The sequence below is a fragment of the Anopheles marshallii genome, chromosome 2 (assembly GCF_943734725.1).
Source record: "Anopheles marshallii chromosome 2, idAnoMarsDA_429_01, whole genome shotgun sequence".
Lineage (NCBI taxonomy): Eukaryota > Metazoa > Arthropoda > Insecta > Diptera > Culicidae > Anopheles > Anopheles marshallii.
This window is the reverse complement of record NC_071326.1, coordinates 24,413,330-24,437,907: the sequence shown is the minus strand read 5'-3', so window position 1 is coordinate 24,437,907 and position 24,578 is coordinate 24,413,330. Positions and strand designations below refer to the sequence as shown.

General features: G+C 43.5%; 3 protein-coding genes across 3 annotated transcripts; all 3 read left to right on the top strand.

The window, feature by feature from the left end:
* Positions 1–3,134: 3,134 nt before the first annotated feature.
* LOC128708645 (uncharacterized) lies at positions 3,135–11,147 on the top strand. The gene is made up of 3 exons (XM_053803624.1): positions 3,135–3,282; positions 9,086–9,232; positions 10,828–11,147. Exons 1-3 carry the CDS (start codon positions 3,135–3,137, stop codon positions 11,145–11,147), a joined length of 615 nt encoding a protein of 204 aa, XP_053659599.1.
* A 2,004-nt stretch (positions 11,148–13,151) lies between these two features.
* LOC128707050 (serine/threonine-protein kinase greatwall) lies at positions 13,152–15,859 on the top strand. The gene is made up of 5 exons (XM_053801996.1): positions 13,152–13,340; positions 13,413–14,417; positions 14,482–14,639; positions 14,707–14,790; positions 14,857–15,859. The coding sequence occupies exons 1-5, from the start codon at positions 13,152–13,154 to the stop codon at positions 15,857–15,859; spliced, it is 2,439 nt and encodes an 812-aa protein (XP_053657971.1).
* Positions 15,860–18,372: 2,513 nt separating this feature from the next.
* Positions 18,373–23,340, top strand: LOC128717304 (sodium-coupled monocarboxylate transporter 1-like). Its single transcript, XM_053811430.1, has 4 exons — positions 18,373–18,423; positions 21,396–21,796; positions 21,870–22,180; positions 22,256–23,340. Exons 1-4 carry the CDS (start codon positions 18,373–18,375, stop codon positions 23,338–23,340), a joined length of 1,848 nt encoding a protein of 615 aa, XP_053667405.1.
* Positions 23,341–24,578: the final 1,238 nt, after the last annotated feature.

The window sequence follows — 24,578 nt, the reverse complement described above, 5'->3', positions numbered from 1 at the left end:
TGAATCGTCAAATATCTGCATAAGGTTTCGATGAGTAGCAATCGAACGCCTGCGGTACTTGGGTTGTTAAGTCTTTATAAAAAAATCTTATTTCAGGAACTTATACATAAAATGCGTTAAATCGTGACGCCTTGAAGATTCCAAAACTTGTCGAAGTTCGTGCATCTTTAATGTTTCATTAAACTTAGAGGACTCACCAATCTTCTTAATAGGGAGTCATTAATTTCATAATATTCATACCCCTATATCGGGAACAGATTCACCTAAGATTATTATTAATAGGGTCCAAACAGGGTCCAGAATTCCTTCAATAATATTGCAACCTTTCAACAACACACGCCATGTTTTTTTTTCTTTTTGGCCGTAAATATAAAAAACCGTTCAAAAACAAGGCAAGGGTTTAGCTGCTTATGCGATCCTGAACGATAATCGTTCGCAAAACTAGGTGCGCAAAACTGAGCGAATGAGGTAACAGTGATCGTAAAGTACCGTGGCCAGGATCCGGTCCTGCTCTAGTACCTCGTAAAACCGTCCACCTAAAAACGGGCCATAAACAGAACGGAACAAAAAGTAGTACGCTGTCCCTGGCTGTTGAAGGTGCGTCCACGCTGGAATAAATCTCCATCCGCGACAGGTTCATCCTTCGGCGGAGCAACGTCGTCTGTTATGCGTGTTCTGTGAGTGTGGCTTTGGGGTTTCCTGCTGTGCCGGGAGGGTTGTACTATTCCATTCAACTGGTAAGAGGCTAAAAGATTAACCTTTAACGTCCGTACGTTCGCCGCTGGAGGTAGGAGTGTATGGCTATTTGTCTACATGAAGCGCATAATAATGGAATTCCTGAGATCGGATGCGAAACGGGGGAAGGCGATAATGGGGGCGAAGAAAATAAAGACCGGGGGCTTGGTTGGTTTTGATGCAAGACTGCTATGGGTGGAGTGGCCAAATTCGCATGTTCAAATCTAATAAGATATGGTTCTTCACACACAAACACCCAAGGCGCGGAACAGTTGAAGGCAGGTTGTGAGTGATCCCCCTAGCATTAGCGCGATGTGCTGATGCTTTGTGATGACCTGCCGTTACACACACACACACACTCTTGAGGGCAGTAGCGTTCGTGAAAGGATACTTATCTTTCTTGGACTTCTAGCGCACACGGTAACGCAAAAGCACCCCCAGGCCCGTCATTATGCTCAGGCTCATGCCGGTGGCTCTTTTCTTTGTGCACATATACGAGGCGCTCCGTGACGGTTTCCGGTCACCGGACCCCGAACACCGCGTATCGCATCGTGACGGCCATTTTTGGCTACTACATTGCCAAAATGTCAACCTGCGACCGGTCCCATTGCTGTATGTGACCGGCTGGTGATATGAGTCGATGCCGAAAGTTTTGTTCACGCCGGACACCGTCGACTGTCTATCAAGCCGTGCCGTGTGATTGATCGTGGAAGCGTACTGGTGCGTGGTGTGTTTATTGTCATCCTGTGTGCCGGTCTGTCGGGTTGCGTTCTTGGGTTCTGATTTGCAAATTCCGAAACATTTCCGCTCCGGTAACGCTTTCGCCGTTGTGCCCTCCCACTGATCCCGCGTGCGTCTTGTTGAGGGTTTGGAGCGAACAATGGCAAATTGGACAGGAAGGTTCGAAAGAGAAAGGGAGAGAGAGAAAAGAACCATAACAAAAAAAAAAACACCGGAAAGCCCGGAAAGTCTATGAAACTAAAAGTTTTATTGTTTCAAAATGGAGCGCACCACCTTTTTGTGGGGCGGTGTTTGTGCTGAGAGTGCTCTAAACGCGCTTTCCATGAAAGCAAACTTCCTGCGATATGACCCTTGGGCAATATTACATTACAAAACAAAAAACGCAAACACACACAAACACGAATCACACTCATTTTCGCTTTCACGCGTAGGTCTGGCGTGAACAAAGCCAGAACGCATTCCCACGTACGCTAAAGTTGGCTAGGAGCGGTGGCCTCCTTGCAACAGCAAAAAAATAATAATGGAGAGAAATCCACGTGCTCCACAACACCTTCGGGGGCTGGGAAGTCGATGATTCAGCACGATGAGGAAGGCCAAGATTATATTTATAATTATGCTGCCCGCCCGGAGGGGAAGCGTTGAAATACGCTACCGTACGACGCACCGATGAGCGCTCGGAGTATTTGTTTACTATTAATACACTACTAAGAGCACTCGGCTCGGTTCCCATCTTGTGTTGTCCCACTTGCACGGCTTAGCATTTCGAGTGCGCAAAGGGAAGTGTGAGAAGAAGAATGTCTTGATGGGTGTGTGTGTGTATGGCAACACAGGTTCGGTAGGGTCTGAATCAAGAAGTTCGTTTGTCTTGCCAAGAGCGTCTAAGAAGGGCCAGAAAGGGAGACCACTATGGGGCGTGCATCGATCTAAGCCTCGACGGCATTCGGCCTTCGAGTTGGTTGCGAGTTTTTGTTTTAACACATCAAAAGCAGGTTGATTCCGGGAGGGCCGTGGCCAAGCCGTTGCCAAAACACGCAAACCTTGCCCCTTGTGTGTACTCGGTTCCTCGGCGAGTCTTCCCCGAGAGGTAACGATCCCCGCACATCGCGGGTTGGTGGAACTGGACGGTTTGGTTGTATCGCTCACTTCGTCACGGCACTCGCAACGGGTCGGTCGCAAACACGAGTCACGGTAGGGCACGGATAGTTGTAACGGTAGCGAAAGTTCGGTCTACGAATCAGTGCTAACCCAGGCAGGGGTCTGGCACGCAGAAACGCTGCAGAAATTGCTCTCCCGGTTGCTTAATGTCGCTATGTACAACACACCTTGAAGGGGACTCTACGACAGGAACGTTGTACGGTGGCATGTCGGTGGAAAGTTGGTAACTTCTTCTGCACGCCCGGGCTAATCGCTCAACCTGTGGGAGTTTAACGCTATCGGTCTGTTGGATCGTGTGGATTGGCCGTAAGTGACTCATTAGTTTGACAACGGAGCTTCACCAGGCGCGTTAACGGTGGAGTGTGTGTAACGGTCGTAGTACATAAATTTTAACATTTCCTGTGACGTAGTATCTTGTGCGCTGCAGGAACCAGAAGTGCATCACTTGTGACCCGCTACGGTGGTGTGTTTGGTAGTGTGACGAAAGTAGAAAGGAACCAAACATGGGTCCACTCAAGCAAATGACACATTGCGGAAGCATAAGTGCACTGTTCGCTGTGTTGATAGTGCTGTTCGGCGTCAGCTCGTCGGCGCTGACTACATTTGGGAAGTCAAACACGAATCAACAGGCAGCCCCAACACCACCGCCGGGTAAGTCATCGATGTTTTGGGAAGTTGTGGTTTGGTTAGTTTGTTTTCATGTAAACGTTACACTCTTAACGAATTTAATTACTTTTGTTGAAGAGAAGGCAATAATGATTTGAGTTTCTATTTGAAGTCCACCGTAAAAAGTATTCACTTGACTTATTTTTGGTCTTAATCTCCTATCCCATTGACTGAGTTGTTGTGTGAGTACAGTTGTGTCAACAAATCATATTGAATGACTTCTCAACCAAGAGCAATGGTATGAAATAATCAGCATTATGAGCTTAAAAGTATGCAACCCGGATCTTAGTTCAATAATATTCAGTGATTGTCTACTAAGCCAGACAAAAGAAGCAGTTTTATATCAATTACAACAGCATATCTGAGTGAACTCAAAAACTTATGGTATGATAAAACACTTGACGTGAATTATATTACTGTAGCATGTTTTACATGCAAACTCCTGAAGTTATGCAAACAACTTTTCAACATCGTATTTTTACACCCGAGTTTTTGGGACTTTAGAGACAGAGAAAACCCCAGAAAAGTCATCTTCCTTTGAAAAAAAAAATGCACACACAACACAATCGTTGTACAGTCCGTAACATAGTTATAAGATTTTAGAATAGCAATAAACTTGCAGAGAGAGATAAAACATGATGTTGTGCAGGGATGCAGAGTTGTATAAGATAAAAAAAAGCATCTTTTATGACATGTTACTACAGCATTTTTTCATATTTTTTCCCACTTTATGTACTGTATTATTTGTTTACTTCAACATTATTTTTGTACAGTTCGTAAAGGTTATTGAAGTAGCAGATATAAAGGGAGGGTGCTCCGTAACCGCGGGCTATAGGAAAAGTCTGAGAAAAATGCCGCAGTATTTCTCATTCATTAAAGATTGTGTCTGATTTATTTTTTTACAATTTTGCAAATGGTGGGTGGTTGCTTTAGACACATCTGAAACTAGTTGAAAATTTAATGATTTTTATGATATTTTTATTTATTTTCTTGTACATGTTGTAGGCAGTTTATTAGCAACCTTATTGTTGTATTTATAAAGGTTATTTTTAAAGCATTGTAAGAAAAAATAGGAAACAAATCGATGTGATCAAAAAAACTACTTAAAAACAAATTCACGAAAGTTCCAAAATTCACCCGTTTGAATTGCATGACTGGAGTTACTCAACTGTTATAAAAATGGTTACTCAACTGGTTCCAAATTCATTTTTATGATAGTTTTAACACTTTTTGTAATGATGATACGCACCCAAAACAACGATTTTTTGTAAGGGATCATAGCTTTGGTATAAAAAGCGCTTTTCGAGCTGGTGGAAAAATATGTTAAAGTGTTCGTAAAAATATGCCCCGTAAAACTACGTATTTTTTACTGTGTACAACTTTGCAGATTTTTTATTTTAAAAGCCGTTTTTGTTGTTGTCAGAAAAATAGTTGTTTTATAGTTTTGTTACGGACCTTCGGACCTTATGGAGCCTACTTTCAGGCGCTGCTAGCCAAACATGAAAACCTGAAAAGCTACTAAAAAAGAAAATAATGCTCGCAAGATGTTTATATTTGATAAATAATAGTAAAAGAATGATTTTTTTCAATATGACTATTTCTGCTTATCCGCCTAGCGGTTTGCCGTGGACGCTAATAAGCAACCAACCATCTTTATTCTGACAGTTAATTAAGCTTCTGCCTTATCTACTCTTCATACTTCCCGTGTGCTGTCCGACGTTGCACGGTATTCTGCAATTGGATTGAGTAATCAGTGGGAGAATATCTTTCCCCTCCCCCCTCATTATCAAATGCCCACGTAGTCGAATTAGCATGCCTGGGTGCGTGTTTTGTTAAATTTTGCCCAAAATCGCACAGTGTGTGAGTGCGAGTGAAAAAAGACTACGTTTTAAATCTCGATTGCTGACCACCAAAGTATGACAATCCATCGAACGAAAGGTCAACAGTTTGTAGCTACGTTTGCGGGACAAACAGGCGAAGCGAAACTTTTGGCTAACCGAAAGCACCACCGCATTCTTTGCCACACCGATTCAACATGTGAGCTCGCGCCAACCGAGCGTGAACTATCGAAAATGGAATTTTTCCATTTCCTATTGAAGCATAAAAGGCTCTAATCACCTGTATTACACGCGCAACAGAAAAACAAAACAAAAAAGCGCCAAGATTATGCGTTACGGGGTTTGCTGCTCCGGGGTGGTTAGGAGTTCTGGCCTGGTCCCGTATGTGTTACACCCCGAAAACGAACGCACGCAACGCGATGTGTCGGGCAATCCCCGTTCAGAAAATACGGACGGTTGGCTCTGTTCCGTCGCCAGCCGTCTCGGTAATCGGGCCCGTTAGCTGGTGCACGTGCGCGATCCTGACCGCTTTTGGCGATGTGCGTGCGTAGATCCTTTTTGCGACTAGGGATGAACTCGTAACAATGGCAGGTATTCGCTTCAGCACATTCCTTTACTTTGCTGAAAACATGTTAATGGTTGCGGTCGTCCTCGGTGCCGTTCAGCCAAGCCTGGGGGTTCGCTGGAGCTGGGGGAACTGGTAGTGGGCCGACACATTACCATACCAATGAGCGTTGGTAAATAAATTTCGGGTAGGGTAGGGTGGCTAGTTAATTCTGTTGAGCAGATAAAATCAAGCGGACGAAAAAATCCATTGGCCCAACGAATAATCACCCCAAATCACACCAGAAAAAGGTAGCGCGAATGATAGTGCAGAACATTTGGCGTCGGCTATCGTTCTCGGTACACGATCGCAATTTTCGACGCCTCAATGTATGCAATGGAACAGGGTACTGGACCGGGAGACTAATGCTGGACGTATAAATACCGAATAATTGAATACAAATTAACAACTCGTTCGGTACGGAATAGTAAGTACCTTTCGGTTTACGTTTACCTGGTTTTCCTGGCGCACACGGTTAGGCTGAAGCACTTTCTACTTACGAGAATAGACCAGTACCAATCAACAGATTGGCAGTTGCCGAGTTTTGCCCGAAAAGTCTCACTGTTCCGTTGGCCGGTAAGCTACACGGCAAAGCATAACAGCCAAAAAACCATGGCGGGATTATGCTAAAGGTGAAAATTTATGGTCCCACGAATGTTGACAATCGTACCGAATCAGGCGACGGGAAGGCCAGCGCGTGGTCGAAAAGTTGGTGGTGTCGCGTTTAGTATGTCGCACCGTTGGATTAGCGTTCGCTGGTGTTCGAATTAATTGCACGTTTATCGAAATCTTGATAAAATGGTTTTAGTAGCACCGAGCTAATTGAAACTATCGACGGGGTCGATCGTGTAGTTGTGGCGTGATAGCTTACAGAGTGGAACAAGCAATTCGATTACTACGGTTTACTACCGATTAGCTGAACATGAATCTTTGTAAAAGATCAAGCAATGGGCAAAGGAAATGATGGCTATGTGGGAACATTATGTTGTGAGATATTTTATTCGTACCGAACTTGTTGCTTCGTTGTTGTGTATTTAACCCCCTTGGAAGATTATGTGGCAAGTGTGCCAATAGAGGTGCATTTAGTCAACATACGCACTATTAGAACTTGTTGAAGTTGTTTGGAAGGATCAAATTTCGTTGTTTCGACAAAATATGATAGATAACACGGGTTGCTCTTGAAAAAAAATCAACGATATCCTCCATTAAACATAGTGAATTTGACGAAACGAATTACTTCTTGTACATGTTTTATTTTATCGATAATGGTATAGTTCCTATTGTGGTGGAATCATATACCAATAGTGATGCTGATCATGTACCTACGAAAAATGATGAAATTACACTCAAAGACCGAATATTTGAAAAGGCTTAGAAAAGAAAAAGATGACTTTCCTTAAGAAATCTTAAGAAATTTTGCATAACGGTGCAACCTGTTTCCAAAAGTTGATTATTTAAGCCATATCAACACAGTGTAAGGCCGTATGATGTTTGCTAAATCGTGCAGATATTTAATCTGCATTCAATCCACTTTTTTGCCTTGTTTTTGACGTTGAATAATCTTTCTACTTTTAACGAGCTTTCAAAAGGTGAAATCAATTCTGTGCTAAGCTGCATGACGGTTGAGCTATCGAAAAAACTTTGCATAAAATAATTTTTAATGTAAACAACTTCCGGAAATTAGTTAAAATTTCATATTTACCCTTTATCCGTTAAATCATGCTACGCAGACAAAACTTTTGTTCGCAAACAATCTTTTCTATTTAACAGGTTTTGGTTACTAAAACGATCGAATCTAAGTTTTATTTGTCAAACGAAAAATGTTGTCTGAGAAGCATGATTATGTGGACTACATTCCACTTCAATTTGAAAAAACCCCTTTGTTCTAGCAGCCCCTGTAATTGAATGAATTGCATAGCTTTAGGCGTTCGCTTGAAAGATACAGCCCAAAAGTCGGAGGGAATAATACACTGATTCACGGCTGTACAACGAACCCAATATGATTCGAAAGCATGAATAAGTTTCTATTTTAGTGTGAACGTCGTTTGTGATTGTTTTAATATTTCAAACTGCTCAACGCCCCATACTTTCAGTTAAAATGGACACAACCATTGACTGTGACCACAATGAATTTGGTTATTTGTGGTCAACGTTGCAGCTTGAGTACGAATACAGATGAATGAACTGCATTTAAATATTAGAAAAGGCACTTCTTTTGACCCCGGGAAGCTATTTCTGTGCGTAATTTGAGCTATGAATTGCAACTATTCATTTTTAATGGACTTATCACTACACCGAGAGTAGCATCATCTTACGATATTGTAAGCTTCGTAGTGTTGGCTTACGTATGTTAGTGTTGTCTTGAGCAATAATTGTAGATGATTGAAACAATTGCACAGACGTAAATAAGCACAACCATACGCTACTGTGTTAGTACTGGTCATAATAACCGATCTAGTGAAATGATCCCCAAATCGATACACCCTTGTGACCTTTAAAAGTCACGTCGAAACACCGGGACGGGTTTCACTGTAATTTAGATAAGGCACAGGCAGAAGGCGCGATTTAGAAGGACTACCAATTGTGCACGAAACTCGATCATGAACCACCTTGTTGCACATAATGGTGGATAATTTAAGTTCACCTATCACACTGGGCAAAAAAAAACCCCGCTCTGTGCCCGCTGAATTATAGGCATTGGGCAAGTAGCAGCAGTATTAGCGCCAAGACTGCAACAACAACAACAACAAATATCTCAAACAGCACCTTTATCATCGGTTGTCATCAAACACGGCGTGCTAGCAAAATGTTGAGTAGTGGGAAAATTAAATTGAAGTAAATAAAAAAAAACTCTTTTTGCAGCTATACTTGAACATTTTGAACAAAGACTTGTTTGTGCGGAGGTGCATGCTACATGCAGCGAATGAAAAGTGCACTATCAAAGAAAGGAACAGAGGGAGAGAGAGAGAGAAAAAAACAACGTTAATCCCCCTTCAGCGCCAACGGGTTCCTGCTTCGTTTGGCAAACGTTTTGATTTTGTCAGAATTGTAATTGACGCTAGGCACGTAAGACGTGGTGTGCACTTGGCAAATTGACCACGGCATTAAAACTTGCGGGTGAACCGAGTGCATCGTTGCTTCCGGCACGTTTATCCTTTCTTCAAGATTTCATGCTGTTAGGTTGTGGGGCACATTGTTGTTTTTTTTCATTACATTTTACTGAAACCTGATAATACAGCTAAGAGCCGTTATAATTATAATAAATAAATAACTAAAAAATTAATAAATAAAAATTTTACTGAAACTTACCTTAAATAGTTAATCTTTGATATTTTTCTCTTTGCAGTGGTAGCCAAAAGCTGTACCAATCATGGGGATTGCAGTACGATACAAAACACGAGCTGCGTACTCGATCCGATCGATGATCGTATGCGGTGCCTGTGCGGTGATTTCAAGGCACCAGTAAATGGATTATGTTCCGCCAAATATAAAGGTAGGCAATGCAAACCGTGCAGTGGTTCCGGAAATTGGAGCCAATTTCGATAGCATGTACAATCATTGTTTGCTCGAGTGTGAGTGTATTAGCAAACCATTTTCAGCGCCCAGGTAACAAGCGAACAGTCTGCCGTTTGGCAAAAAAAAAAACATGCAACAGATCCGTACAGAAGCGAATAGCGAAAAACGTTTCTTTTGCTGTTGTTGCACTATTATAAAACTGATAGGCGGCAAAAAGGAAAGTAACACTCAGCCCGTGGCAGGAGTAGTGACTTGCGTTTGAGCAATAAATTTGTCGAAAGCTTCCGTTCCAAGGGTCGGGTAACGGCCAGCGAGTTCACATGCAGCCTTTATGCTACCTCGTTCCAAAGGTTGAGAGGTTGGTTTTGTTTAGATACGGACTGTTTCAACATTTCACTGTCCGCGTAACCTCCTGTTACATGAATTATGGCGAACACCCATTGGGGTGAGGCGAAGGACGCAGGATGTTGCATGTTGCATGACCTTAGCAGAAATGGGCTTAGTGTTGTGGAAAAATAGAGTACAGTTACGTGACTCGATCTGCAATAAGATATGTTTTTTTGCATACTTAGTTATACTTAGACATGGGCGGTTCGGAGGCGTGTTGGCAGGGGAGTCGGTCTTTACACGACGAGACAGGTCCAAAATCCCGTCCGGACCAAATCTCCCATACGCAGGACTGACTACCTAGCTATTTGGGTAAATTAAGTAAAAGAAAATCAGAAATAGTAGGACTAACTCTCTTGAGGATTTTGTGCCGATTACAAAAAGCAGATACATTATTGTCTTTGAACAGTCAGGAATTGTTATGATAGGTTTGTCTTAATTTTGCATACTTTTAGGGTACTACTGTAATTAAATTTTCACACCGTGGTACCCTTTTACTGAACTGTAGTGATACTTGAAAAAGGTTGTATAACAAGATATCGGGTCTTCTATCAGCTTATCAGGTCAGGTACAAACCTCTATATCACTCATAGTAGAGGAAGATAAAACGAAACGAAGTTCAAGACTCGACTATTGGATAGTGTTTGAAACTCCGGTGGAATAAAGATTTTTTCTATGTGTGGTTTAGTTCATACAACTGATTGGTGCGATTATTTAACTCTTGTTGTAGTTATTAAAGTTATTAAATTATTAAAGAGTTGTATGTAGTTGATGTAGTTGATTACGCCTAAAAGTATGCAATTTTGTTGTTGTATGCAGTATGTTTTACCGTTTTATCGACTTGGGGTATGTTTTTACTATTACTTATTATTAATTTTGTTAGTCTACGGGCTGTCTAATTCACTGGACAGCATAGAACGGTTAGAACATAGTGTTTTATAAAAATATATACACGTAACGCGAGATCATTACAGACAACGTCGAGGTTGGACAAACGCTTATCACTGACTATATTGAGGAAGTCTTAGCGTTTCAAATGAATAATAAAGTCCTGAGCCAAAGAACACACACCATTTATATAAGAAAACCTTTAAATAATAGATCACTGACTGAGACTGTTGTCTCACGTATTCACACTCAAAAGATCTATATTCTCCATGTGTTTTTTATTCCTCTCATTCCCAGGACTACGGCATCTGTGTGGTGATTCCGCTCAATGCGATTACGGCATGATGTGCGCCATCGAGAATGCTACCAAGCCGACCACGACGCTGGTGACAAGCAAAACGTTTCTCACCAGCAGCATGCTGAACAGCAACGGAAACAACACGTACAAAGTGTGCCTGTGCGACGAAGAGGCCGAATTTTTCGAAAACAAGCACGAGCACCACTGCAGCGGTACGGTAATGATCGTCACATCCGGTGCAGTGATCCCGCTGATGATGTTGCTTTTGGGAAGATTTGTCGCCCACCTTCCCGTAGCGCACTGGAACACGGCGCTTTAAAAACGGTCCATCGTAACAAGCGCTTGCTCAGCAGTCGTAAAGGCAACCATTGCACATTGCACCACGCCAAACAGCGAATGGCGGCAAACGCCCAAGCATAGTAGCTTTCAGCATATCAAGTGCTGTATGGATTAGATGCGTGATAGATTAGTCAGCACTTAACGTTAAATCCGAATTTCTTGTCCCAGCACCAAACAAGCCTTACTAGCGTAGTAATGATCAATCTCAGTAAAAAAGATAGCGGGATCGAAAACTATGGAAGGTAAACAAACAGCCATTGTGGTAATAATGGCAGATAAGGAACAAAATCAACTAACACACGATAAACAATGATATATTTTCCGAAATCTTAGCACTATAGCACCGCAGACATTAAATGGCCTTATCGTATAAAATTACCATTTGAAAACATTTCGAAAACTTATTATACTATTTGGAATCAAAATACACACATATGGTGCAGAAAAAAAACGTGCATTTTATATATAATTGTTCAGATTTTTGCCATTCCCATATTTCTGGTTGAGTATAAGAAAACATAAAATTTAAATCTAAAATAACAAGGCAATTCAATCTTACTAGAGATAGACGATTCAGTCTCAGCATCAAACTATAGGGTTTATTTTCGTAGATGTAAATATTGTCCTTAGCTATTGAATCGTTTTAGTATACTATTCGTATTAAGTAAAGGGGTTCACATTGATGTATACAGAATGTTAGGCATCTTTTATATCGATAGTATGGAGATAAGGGCTTGTGAAGTGTAAAAGTGCTTGACTTACTTTATTTTTCCCAAAAACTACACAAACACTAAGCATTGTTGCTACGATGCTTTCTATCTATTCGTGCTTAAAGTTATTGCCGTGTGGTTAAGCAACGGGCAGAAGGCGGAACTTAAATTAAACCTAGTGTATACATGTCGTGTTACCGAGGGGCAAACAAACAAATACTTATCTGAAGCAAATGTAAATGAGAACTAATCGAAATTAGCCGTAGCTTGCGCACAAAGAATACAAACCGTGTCTACAATTTATAATGCAGTTTACAAGCATAGACGTGTACCGGTCGATTGTAAAGTGGAATGTTATGTGAATAAATTTCTTTGATCTACGTATGCTTTTTAGCTCTGCTTGGCGCATAGAAGTGCATTTTTTTTAACTCATTAACCGTGCTGTGCAGCAAAACTTTATCGAAATAGACAGTTGGTGATCATTAACTAATTTTATAAATGCGGATTTTATAGTGGTCTTATTAACACATTAGACACTGAACTCCGTAGAAAGGTATTAGATGACAAACGGTTATTTTAAATCACCGTTATGCGTATGTCGACAATATGTCGACCATATGTCGACTGTGAATTAATATTGGAGATAAGCAAATATTGAAATAATTCCTTTGCGGCTACACGCGAAGACTATTCCGATTGACTGAACTTACGAGAATTTTCTCAAAAACTATAATATTGCTTTTTGGGTAGGCGATATTTGATCAATTCGAAGGTTGTAATGCGGGAACAACTTGAAAAAGCCGTTGCAAATATCAATTCGAATTTTCAAATTTAAAAAGTGGTAAAAAAAGGTTGGACCATTGTGCGTTATTCGCGCAATTTCGGCGCCTCAGAATTGCGTAAATTTTCATGCTGGTACCACTTTTTGAATGATTTTAATGGTATTAAAGAAAATTATTTCTAATTCCATGCACAGTTTTGGAACCCGTGCAATAGTCACACCATTTTTTGAATAATCGCAGTTGTCATTGGTCTTCTTCTTGTTCTTGTTTAACGCGAGCTGTCAAAGTGCTTCGAATGTACCAGCCCGTACAAAACTTGACACATGGCCATTTAAATCGACAACTTGCGAGAAAAAAGCAAAGAAAAACGTACGAAACGTTCTGAAACAAATAAAGCGTTATCAAATTGAAAGTGTACTAGGCGACTCCAAAGCGTAATGCGAATAAACGGCAGTGTACGCAATTGGTAAAGTAAAGTGTTCCTCGTGTACGATGGCAGAAACGGTGACGGTGGTTGGGAAAGAGCATTCCATGTTAAGCGAGCATCATACAACGCCGAAGAAAAAAGTAACATTAACGCTTGCAGAATGCGGTAGCGGCAACACAAACTCGAATGAAGATGATTCCATATTTCGTACGTTAGAGAACTTTACCGCACAGAATGGAACAGCAAGTCCGAAGGTAACGTAAACAAATCAATTCATCCTGCCAGGCCAACTGTGCGTTGATGACCGTATCTGTTCCCCATTGCAGCTTCCCACCATAAAGGATTTTAGCATCCTGAAACCGATCAGCCGTGGTGCTTTCGGGAAAGTGTTTCTCGGTTACAAAAAGAGTGACCAAAACAAACTGTACGCTATCAAGGTGATGCAAAAGACGGAAATGATCAACAAAAACATGGTCTCGCAGGTGATCACGGAGCGGAATGCTTTGGCACTTTCGCGCAGTCCGTACTGTGTGACGCTCTACTACTCCCTGCAAACGCTGTCCTCCGTGTACCTCGTGATGGAATATATGGTGGGTGGTGATCTCAAGTCACTGCTGGCCATGTATGGGTTTTTCGATGAACCTACGGCTCGGTTTTATGCGGCCGAAATCTGTCTCGCACTGCAGTACCTACACGGGCACGGTATCGTTCATCGGGATATAAAACCGGACAACATGCTGGTGGCCGCATCCGGGCACGTGAAGCTGACCGATTTCGGACTGAGCCGTATCGAAATGCGACGAGATTTGGAAATATCGGACCTGATCAACTGCTCTCCGAATCTGAACGCACGTACACCCGGCCAGCTGCTGTCGCTCACTTCCCATCTGTCCTTCGGTTCACACGACAAGCGTATTGTAGCGGATGTGGCTGCTGCTGGAGTTTCCTCGAACTTGCCAATAAGGGAGGAAACTTCCGACCATGAATCGGACAGCTCGTTCGGCCAATCACGGCAACAGAACGATAGCAAAATGTCCGGTGTAAGTCCGTTCTTTTCTGCCGAACAGAATGTGAGCACGAGTGAGGAGATTAAAGCGGTGGTGCCTTCGGAGGTTACGATTGTAGAGGAAAAGTTCGATTCGTCTCTGTACTATACGTGTAATTCTAGTGATGAAGGAAAGTCGAGTTCGAGTGGTAGCTGCGAATCTGTAAAGGAAGTTCGGCAAAGGTTGGGACGGGTTGCAGAACGCACACAGAACAAAGAAAACGCCGACAGTACCAACAGTGGCGAGGAGAAAACCAGACTGAAAGATCCATTCGAATGTTTGATGGTACGGGAAAGTTTTGTTTGCCTATTTGCCACAAGATTGGTAATGCGATCTTGATCTCTTGCAGGTTTCAAAGAAGACACATCGAAATTACACGGAAGATTCCGGCGTTTCGAGTAGGAAGAGTGATATGTCCAACATACCCTGCGAGCTATCGGCGATCGAAAAGGCGGAAAACAACTCGAACAACAGCAACAAAGATTTCAGTTCGGACTTTTCAAGAAGGTAGGTGGTTTGTTCAGTTGTTAACTTTGTTTTCAGTAAAGCATTATTAAGAAGAATTATATATTAGTTACAGCATGAGCAACATAACCGAAATCTCACACTCACCCGTGCGGAACGGCATGCGCGGATTCAAAAGACCCGAATTTCTTAGGTTCGTAAAACAGGGTCTGGTTTAGTTTTGTAAGCATATCTTAAAGTCGTACAATTGTTTTTACAGGGGCGTTAAACGAGGACGCCACTTAGTGAACCGTATAGATTCTTTGGCCTCGGACGGCGACGGTACCAGCACGGGACTGACGCAAGAGATCGATGTTCTGGACATCTGTGGCGAGATGCACCGAAGCACACCCAAGAAACGCAAAGCAACGTCTCCGATCAAGGGTGTCCTGAAAGTACGATCGCTTTCCGACGATGAGATGCAAACAGGAGAGAACTTGATCGCGAATGTAATGTTTTCGACGCCCGTCTCGTCGCAAAAGATACGCCGCGAAGGTGGCCAGCTGGGCAAACTGAAAAGCACACGGTTTCAGCTTCCCTCCTCGATCGATCAATCACGCAAAATAAAGGCGTACAGTGAGGCACTTCCGCCACATTTCATCAAAATGCCAGACGAATCGGTAATGTCACCGATCTGCACCAACAATACGGCTACGGTCGGGTGTGACAGTACGACCGGTGCCGATGTCGTCGGACCAGCGATCGAGAATACACCGAAAGCCGTTAAAACACCATTCCGCACACCGAAATCGGTGCGTCGGGCACCACTTTTATCAGACGAGCGAATACTCGGCACACCGGACTATCTGGCGCCGGAGCTGTTGTTGCAGCAAGGACACGGTCCGGCGGTGGATTGGTGGGCACTGGGCGTTTGCCTGTACGAATTTCTAACCGGCGTACCACCGTTCAATGACGAGACACCGCAGAAAGTGTTCGAAAACATTCTCGGCCGGCTCATCGAATGGCCAACGGGCGAGGAGTCGCTCTCACCGGATGCCGTAGAAGCGGTGGAACAGTTGCTCGAAATGGAACAAACAAAGCGGCCAGCGGCGGACCAGATGCAACGAATGGCGTTTTTTTCGTGCATTGATTGGAAGAACATGAACCTGATGGAGCCACCGTTCATTCCCCATCCGGACGATCCGCAAGATACTGGCTATTTCGAGGCACGCAATATCATGCAGCACCTGAAGCTGTCGAACTTTAATCTGGACGCTTATTAAGCGGATGCGAGCTACGGTATCTTGGTTCACAACCATCACGCGGTGCACAGCTGGATACTGGCCGTAAAAAGAGGTACGCATTAGGTAAGCGAAACTATATACACCTATTCGTCTACTATGCGAGGACTTTTGCACATTTCATCACATTTTTAGACTACGGAACGATTAGACTGGTAGATAAGATCTAGGGCATTGGGGCGGGAACTATTTTGAAGCTAACGCTGTAAGGAGAGCTTGTTATGACCAATCGTGACATCCATGTGAGTTTTCATTTTGTGTTAAATTATTGAATTAAATTAGCGAGTATGAAGATAGTTATGTGATATTGAAAACAAGAAGTGAAAAATGAAATTCAAAGAAAAAGAACTAACATACCGTGCTTGAAGGGACATGTTTGCTAAACTTTAAACTGGAAACAAGGATGCACAGCGTGTTTAGTCAGTGGAGGGTACCAGACCAGAACAGATGCAAAACTGGGTCAATCTTGATTAGGCTTGAGAGTTGTGATTCTTGTGACGTTGAGTAAACATTTCACCATTCGTACGGTAACGGCCGGTGGAAATGGTGCGGTCGCATTTGCGATGCATAAAACATCAAATCGATAGAAAAGGGAAGATAAGCGAACGAGTGATTTACAGCGTTTTCTGTTCAATCTGTTGAATGCAGCACCATCTGGTCATTTTAACTTCAGAAAATCTTTACGATGAAAAAGAAAAGTCACTTTCGAAAATGAGGGACTAGTTTTAAATGCATCTTCACTGCAACAGCGAGGCATACATAAGCTCATAGATGTAACGTAGGCGTTCGAAAAAATATGGGTGTAAATAAATAGACAATTCGAACTGAATCCGTTTATGCGAGGAAAATATCACTTGAACTTGACGCTGTCCGCGCACCGTAAAGCTTAACACCATATGGTACAATTTTTTCAAATCATCCAACCGTGCACGTGTACACGACCGAATGTTGCTTCATTTTATTCAATCACACCCGCCATCAGGTGCTTGTTATCGCGCATTGGTTTGAATTGTGGTCGTTAAAACAAAAAAATCCATATCGGTAATGTGTACCGCACGATGGTATATGTAAACATAGGACTTATTTGTTGGGTCGGGTTGATGAAATGCTAATGAACAGTTTGAGATGGTTTGTGGGTTTTCGATTTGTTGTTGTTGTTGTTGCTGTAAGGCAATGTATGGTCAAATTCGTACCGTTCCCCTTGTCAGTGCGATGAGGTGTAACGGTTTGTCGCGATCGCGCGGAGCTATGCATGCAAAGCAATTGTCGTTAAATATCATAATTAAACGAAATAGGCTCTCTTTCACTGCCGCCACTGTGAGACAATTCCGTGTACGTGAAGTTGGTGAACTCGCACACTGCGGGTATGGATGTGGTGCGCTACACGTGCGCTACCCGGCAGCCATTAGATGCATCTGGAGGAGCCACATTCGGTGGTGCATAATATTGTTGGCGCATACATGCAACAGACAAAAAAACCTGTGGGCTGTGTACGTGTGGGACAGATGCCATCGACAATGTACATTTCGTAGATGGAGTTTGGCTGGTAGCAAGTGTACACAATTGCAGTGTTCTCGGATGCGGTGTGATAACTGCTGAGATCTATTTTAGGCAGTATCACTACACGGAGCGAGTTACGGCGATCAGTCATTCAGCGTAGCTCTCGGAAGTTGATCGCATCGTTTTTTTCCCTCCGTCGAAGTGCTGTAGTGTCTGTAACGTAGTACAATTACACATATAAAGCCGACGTGTATCGGATCAATAATTCGTTAATGAAGGGGGCTCACAATCATACTCATCTAATAATCTGATAAGTTGATACAATCCCCCCCCCCCCCCCCCCCCCCCCCCTGATGGCCCCCCGCCCGTGATGTAAACACGCCCAAAGTAAAGTGCCTTAGGTTAGGGTTGACAAAATGTGTGCAGTACAGTGATCAAATCCATTATCGAGTTGATACGATCAATCATCATGCGGCGTTGTTGCGTATAAACCCGATAAGAAAACTCAACAAAACGTAAAAGCGCACACGCTGGTGATCGAGAGGTGGTTAATTAAACAGTATGTAGTGGAAAATTGGAAGTTACAGGGAACAACAATTAAACGTTGTTAAGTAATTGGCAACAAATATTAAATTGTTCATAAACGTCGTACAAGTACACAATATTGAATTGCTTGAATCTTCAAATTGAAATTGATCATTCTGCTTGTGTCTTCGACTAGAGTATATAAATTTGGCAAACGAACAGAAAAGTGAAGATCAACCAGAAGGCTGAAATGGACTTTTTGGAGTTGTTGGACGAAACTCTATCGGATAACTAAGAACGGAAAAACCCCCCACATACATTCTCGCCTAACTAATAATCAAAACTCCCAAAGCGTGAACGAATGTTGGGTTGTTTGTTTGCCAAATGGCATAAGAAGCAGCTGCGATTAATAACACTAAACAAAAGTTGAATAGCTACAGAACATTTCGCCGGTGAACGTGGACGCAGGGATGTGGGGCCAAAACAGTTCCTTCGTTCGTTTTTGCAACTTGTACTTCCGGGTGAGTCATAGCACCGTAAGAAATGTAAGAATATGTTCACACACAGCACTTCTCAACAAACATTAACCGACTTTTTAAATTCTCCCAGTGCTTGATAGCCACAAAGTTTGTCCGGTACGTTCGGACCGATTTCGTGCTGATAGGATTTCACAAACACCGAGCACAAGCACAGATAAGCAGGATTCTTGCGAATAACCACGGAACATCGGTCCATCAATGTTTACAGCACCTTCGACAAGGTAACGCGTTCCATTAGTCTGATGTACCTTCGGAACGGGACGGTACACCTTGCTTCCTGCGAGCGGCCTGGGGAGGGGAATCTCCGTCTCGAGAGTCATCGAGTGTCTGGACGCACCGGTTTGATGGTGTAACGGATATAAAAATCTGAAGAATTTAGTCGCATTGTTTCAGTGTTATCACAGCCGGTGCTCGCACCGCTGCTGGATGTGTCGCAGCTGTAATTTTCCCGCGCGCCAGCCAACCCACGGTGGTTGTCGTGTTGCCTTCCCAGTGATCACAGTGGGACCGTTTTTGCTTGCATCGGCGCGTTACTCAGTGCCATCCAGAGAACCGGCAGCACCCGGCCATAGTTTATTGTTGTTCTGTTTTTAGTCAACTTTGCGGTCATCTTGCTTTTTTGTTTCTTCTGCTGCCGGCAATTTCTTCACGGTCAACAGTGTCGGCGCATAAGGCGGGAACTGTCCCGGCCCCATCGGTGGGAGTAGCTCGGTGCTGTTTATGGTGGATGGTGTATGCATGTTTTGCAAATAGCAGTGCTCCGAATTTGCGTGCGTTCCCTTCTGGGCGTACGTTTGTAACGGGCAGCCAGAACTGTCGGAGTGTTTCGTAGTAGTTCGCACGTGAATGTCACACGTTTTCGGTTTATTGGAGGAACGAAAGTCCAGCCGCAGAGTTTGTGGAGCAAAGTGTGTGATTTCGCGAACGATCGTCTACGACGATCGCCTACTGCTGTGCCATGGTACGCAACATAGTTTGTAATGTGTTTTAGAATTGAAACGTTAATTTACTAAACAAATCCAAGCTGAAAGAGTCGGCGCTGCTGTAAACATATTAGCGTATTATCAGATGTACTAATGGCGAAGTATTTCACTGATAAGTGACGCCTACCAGTGAGTGTCAAAGATCGTGAGAAAGTGTACCAGCGTTATGGCGTAACTGTGTACCATCGGAACCGATTGATTCCTGATGGCACGTGAAGTGTATCACTGCCCAGGCGCGCTAATGTGTTTGATTGATGCTGAAGCAGCTGAAGCTCGTCTCGTACCGATTGCTATTTACATAGTGCTCTGCGCGGAACCTTCATCGCATATTGGGTTGTGTTTGGATCAGATGGTCTAAAGTGGGAAATTTTATAGCTGCATGACTGTTTCCTCAAACGGACGCGTTGTTTGGGCTTTCACTTCACTCTACCACATCTATCTATAATGTTTACCTCTAGCTGAGGGTGACAAAATGGTGATAAGATGTCTACCGGTGCGAGGAGATGGTCAATATTGGAAATCCCCCCCCCATAGGCGGTGTTCAGACATGTTCTGCTTCAAGTAGAAGATCTAATGTCGCACGTATAATATTGATCTTACCACAAGCGGACTAAAAGCACATACACTCGGTTGCTTGTCCAACTTATTTGCGGTCAACAAAACGTTTTTCCACATCACTTTCATTCAGTTGCTGGGGCATATAATTGAATTTTCTTGTCTCTCAGACGGTGGAGTGAGTAATAGTGCACATGAAACGCTACGTGCTTTTTTTGTTTAGTAATAACTCACACTTGAAGTTATCAATCGGGACGGCCCCCGGGTGTTCCACACGACAGGACCTGGTACAAAAACCCCATCCGGGCCAATTCATCCGTATGCTGGGTTGGTTATCCACCTGTACGGGTAAATAAAGTCAAAGAAAGTCAGAAATGGAAGGTCTAGACCACTTGATGAGGTGGTAGTAAATAGCGTTATGATTAATGAAGCTTTTTGCAAAAAGTCATCTGGAATGAAAATGTTGATGAAAAGTCAGTTATATAAATCTTTAGTGAGGAGTCATTCAAACCTGGAACCGATTCTCAAAAGATTCTTGAATCTTCAGAGCGGAGTGGCGGATTTCCAATTCATCCGACACTAGTGGTAATGCCACTGTAACAGAAGTGTATCAATCTGTTATGTGATGTCTAAAATGAGGATTCGTTCACACTTGGTACAGTATGTTTAACCATCCGATTTGGACATGGATTACTGTGTGGGTCTACATAGCTCCAGAACGTTTACACCGCAACGAATGACCAGTCGCACACAGTTCGATGAATCTTGCAACAAAATTACACCGCAGTTAGAAATAAGTGCAGCTTGTAATAACTCATGGAAGAATTAGCTTTAGCAGCGGCGATCATGTGACAGTTATGGCAAGTTAATTTTTGACCAAGTTTCGACGAACCCTTCCTATTCCGACGCCGAGTCGGGCGAATTCCTTGCATTCTTTCGCGCGACAACGTTTCGTGCAGTTCAATCATTCGAACTGACAAGGTCAAGATGCGATCGTAACTGAGACGAGCATTACTACTGCTGCTGGCCAGTGCTAACCACTGGTTGATGGCATCGCTTCACTCACTTCCTGTACGCGGAAGAGTAACATGGTGTTACATGCGGTGCACGCCGAGCGTACAATTATGATGGATCTTTGCAAACGGTACCCCGCATCCGTCGCAGCGGCGGGCATCGTTGTGTTAGAAAGTAACGGGGTAAATGGCAGTGATTAGTGGGAGCTTCTGTGTGCCACTTTATCTCGACACAAAACGCGGTACGATCGTACCTGATGATGATAATGATATAAGCGACGACGATGACGATGCTGATGACGAGTAAACTAGGTCTAATTTTCACCCGTACCGTACGGTGTTGGAAGTTTCGTGACAGCTTTCGACCGGCGCACGTGTAATGTGTTGCACTGTCTCGTTACAGGAACAGCTGCAGGAGCAGCAGCAACTGCAGCAGTCCGCGACCGAGCGCGACACGACGAACGATGTCTGGAACTACGTTGTGTTCGTATCCTTCGTGGTTGTATCGGCGCTGATCCCGATCCGGAAGCGGCTCTGCCGTCGGAGCACAAACAGCAAGAGCAAGCAGGACTATGTGTTCGGAGCCGGTCATATTTCTACCCTCGCGATGATGCTATCGATCGCGCGCGGTACCCTGGGTGTGATCTCCGTGTTGGGCTATCCGAGCGAATTCTTCTACCGTGGTTCGGCCATGTGGGAGTCCCTGTACGGTGTCATCACCGCGTATCCGATCGTATGCTTTGTCTTCATACCGGTGTACTTCGATCTGGGCATAACGTCCGTCTACCAGTATTTGGAGCTGCGGTAAGTGTGATGATCTTCAGATTAGAATTTACCAGAGCTTGAAGAATTAACCTTCCGTGTGCTTTCCTTTCAGCTTCAACAGTCGTTTAGTGCGTTGTCTAGCGTCAGGTACTTACATACTGAGGACGTTGCTGAGCTTAGGCGTTACTATCTACACCCCGACCGTTGCCCTGAACACAATCATCGGGGTGCCGTACTGGGTGTCACTGCTCTCCATTACGTTGATCAGCATCTTCTTCAATGCGCTCGGAGGGCTAAAGGCAGCAGTTGCCGCAGACGTTATACAGAGCCTCAGCATGACGGCAATGCTGGTCGGAATCATCATCTACTGCAGCATTACGGTCGGTGGTGTGGATCAGATATTCACCATCAGCTCGGAGAACGGTAGGATTTCGCTTTGCCGGTGCTAATGTTTCCACAGAGATGACCCTTTCCCATTTGTGTTTTTTTTTGTCGCAGATCGCTTTGCGTTCTTCAACTTTGCGGCCGATCTTCATCTGCGTGTTACGACAACGTCCGCCTGGTTGGGTGAGCTGTTCAACTCGCTCAGTCTGCTCGGCTGCCAGCAGAACTTTGTCCAGCGTTACCTGAGCATGCCGACGTTCGGCCAGATTCGCCGCACGCTGATGTGGAACATCCCGGTAGTGATACTGCTGTTCTCGCTGCCCTGGTTGGTCGGGATGGCCATCTATGCGATCTACTGGCATTGTGATCCCCTGAAGGCGAGCGTGATCGCGAAGATGGATGAAATACTGCCCTACTTTATGCTGGATCGGTTCGACAGTGTACCGGGCGTTTGGGGCATCTTCGTGGGGACGCTTTTCAATGGGGCGCTCACGTTAAACATCTCCAACATTAACTCACTGGCCACGGTGACCTGGGAGGATTTCCTCTCGCTAATACCCGCACTGCGCAAGAAGAGTGACAAACATCAGCTGAATGTGATAAAGCTCGTCGGTACGATCTACGCGGTGGTGATCATGGGCGTTGGTTTCATCGTTGGTCTACTGTCCGGTGTGATCGAATCGTCGATGCTGATCATCTCGGCCACTTCCGGTCCGCTGCTGGGTGTGTTTGTGCTGGCTATGTTCATACCGTTCGCCAATTGGAAGGGTGCTGCGATGGGCATGGTTGCATCCCATTTATCGATCCTATGGATCGTGGTTGGCCGGTTAATTGAAAGCAACGTTAGCGACACACTGTTGGATACATCGATCGAGGGGTGTTACGCGGATTTGATGGAGGCGCAAAAGAACGCATCCCTGCTGGTGGTCGGTCTGGAGGAGGGTGTTGATGCGATCGAGACGAGCAATCTGCTCAATCGAATCTACTCGATTACGTACATGTACTACGGTGTGTTCGGGACGGTGCTCACTGTGCTGGCGGGGATCGTTATCAGTCTCGCCACCTGGAGCAGCCACGATCAGTACAACATGAAGATGCTACATCCGGCAGTACGGTGGCTCTATTCCCGCTGTCCATTCAGTGGCAAGCACTTTGGATCGTTCGAGGTAACAACGAAAGAAGCGGCACCAAAGTGTTGATAATGACTGCCCGGAGTAGAATTTGTGTTGTGCCCATGCTCCATCGGTATGTGATACAAAGAAAGAAAGAGAGAGAGAGAGATGTAATAGTTCCTATGCCCAGCTTAATAAACCTCTCTGGGCGTCTTGTAAAGATTTTAAATGTACGATAAGGTGTATAGTCTTAGCCGTTAAGTAGGAGTATATTAAATAAACTTGTTAAGCCATTTGTAAACCCGGATAAGAGTTTTTGTTTTATTGTTCTGGATTTTAATGAATTTCATTTACTATCGCATACATTCAATGAGATCAGTTCACTATGATGGATCGTCTGGAAGTCTTCTTGCAGAGAGAAAAATCATTGTTCACAAAGCCGTGCAGAAATTAGTTTGTTAATGTTGAAAGATAAATTGGACATTTAAAATACATCTTTTAGTTACATTATTATATCATAATCGGACGCCAATAATAAAAAGATACTAAATTTGATAGATTCGGTTAGTCAACACTATGAAAAAAGGGGATTAAAATAGCTAGAAAAAAAAACAAACAATTTATTGTTAGAGTACAACCGTGAGTTGGACACGTTGAACACATTTTAACACGCTGTGACTGTCGTAGAATCAAAAATTATCAAAAATCCCTAGGCTACTCCGTTTAACCGCGGTTGCCCCGGGTGACTAGGGTTAAGTATGGTAGAGTGAGATATGCGTGAGAAGGTAAGAAACAAGAGAGAATCAGCCACAGCACGGTGGTACGTACAGTGGTGCCTGTACTATTTTCTATGATGTTTGATCAAGGGTGCGCAACACTAATGGTACGCTGTATTTATGTAAACAGTTGAGTCAAATTACAGATTTGTCAAAAATATGCCGTGTTATTTGATTATGCTGGCATGATCAAGTAATAAATTTTCAGATTTTAGTTAAGTTTGAAAAGTTAAGTTAAAATTGTTACAAACTGAATATAAAAATGATGATGATGATGATAAAATAAAACGTTTTGATGGATCGATTTATCATTTATCATCGAGTCACAATCCGAACGTGGAACAGAAATTTTGACACCCCTGCCTAAAGCCAAGAGTGTCGAACACCTTCGTAACAGTTTTTGGACAGTATTTGTCTCATGGACTTATTTGTTGTATTGTAATGATGTACTGTTTTCTAACTTTAATATTTGAACTTAATTTACTAGTTTTTTTATTTTGAAAGAAAAGCTATGTACACTTTTAACAAACGTTAAATCATATCCCATGC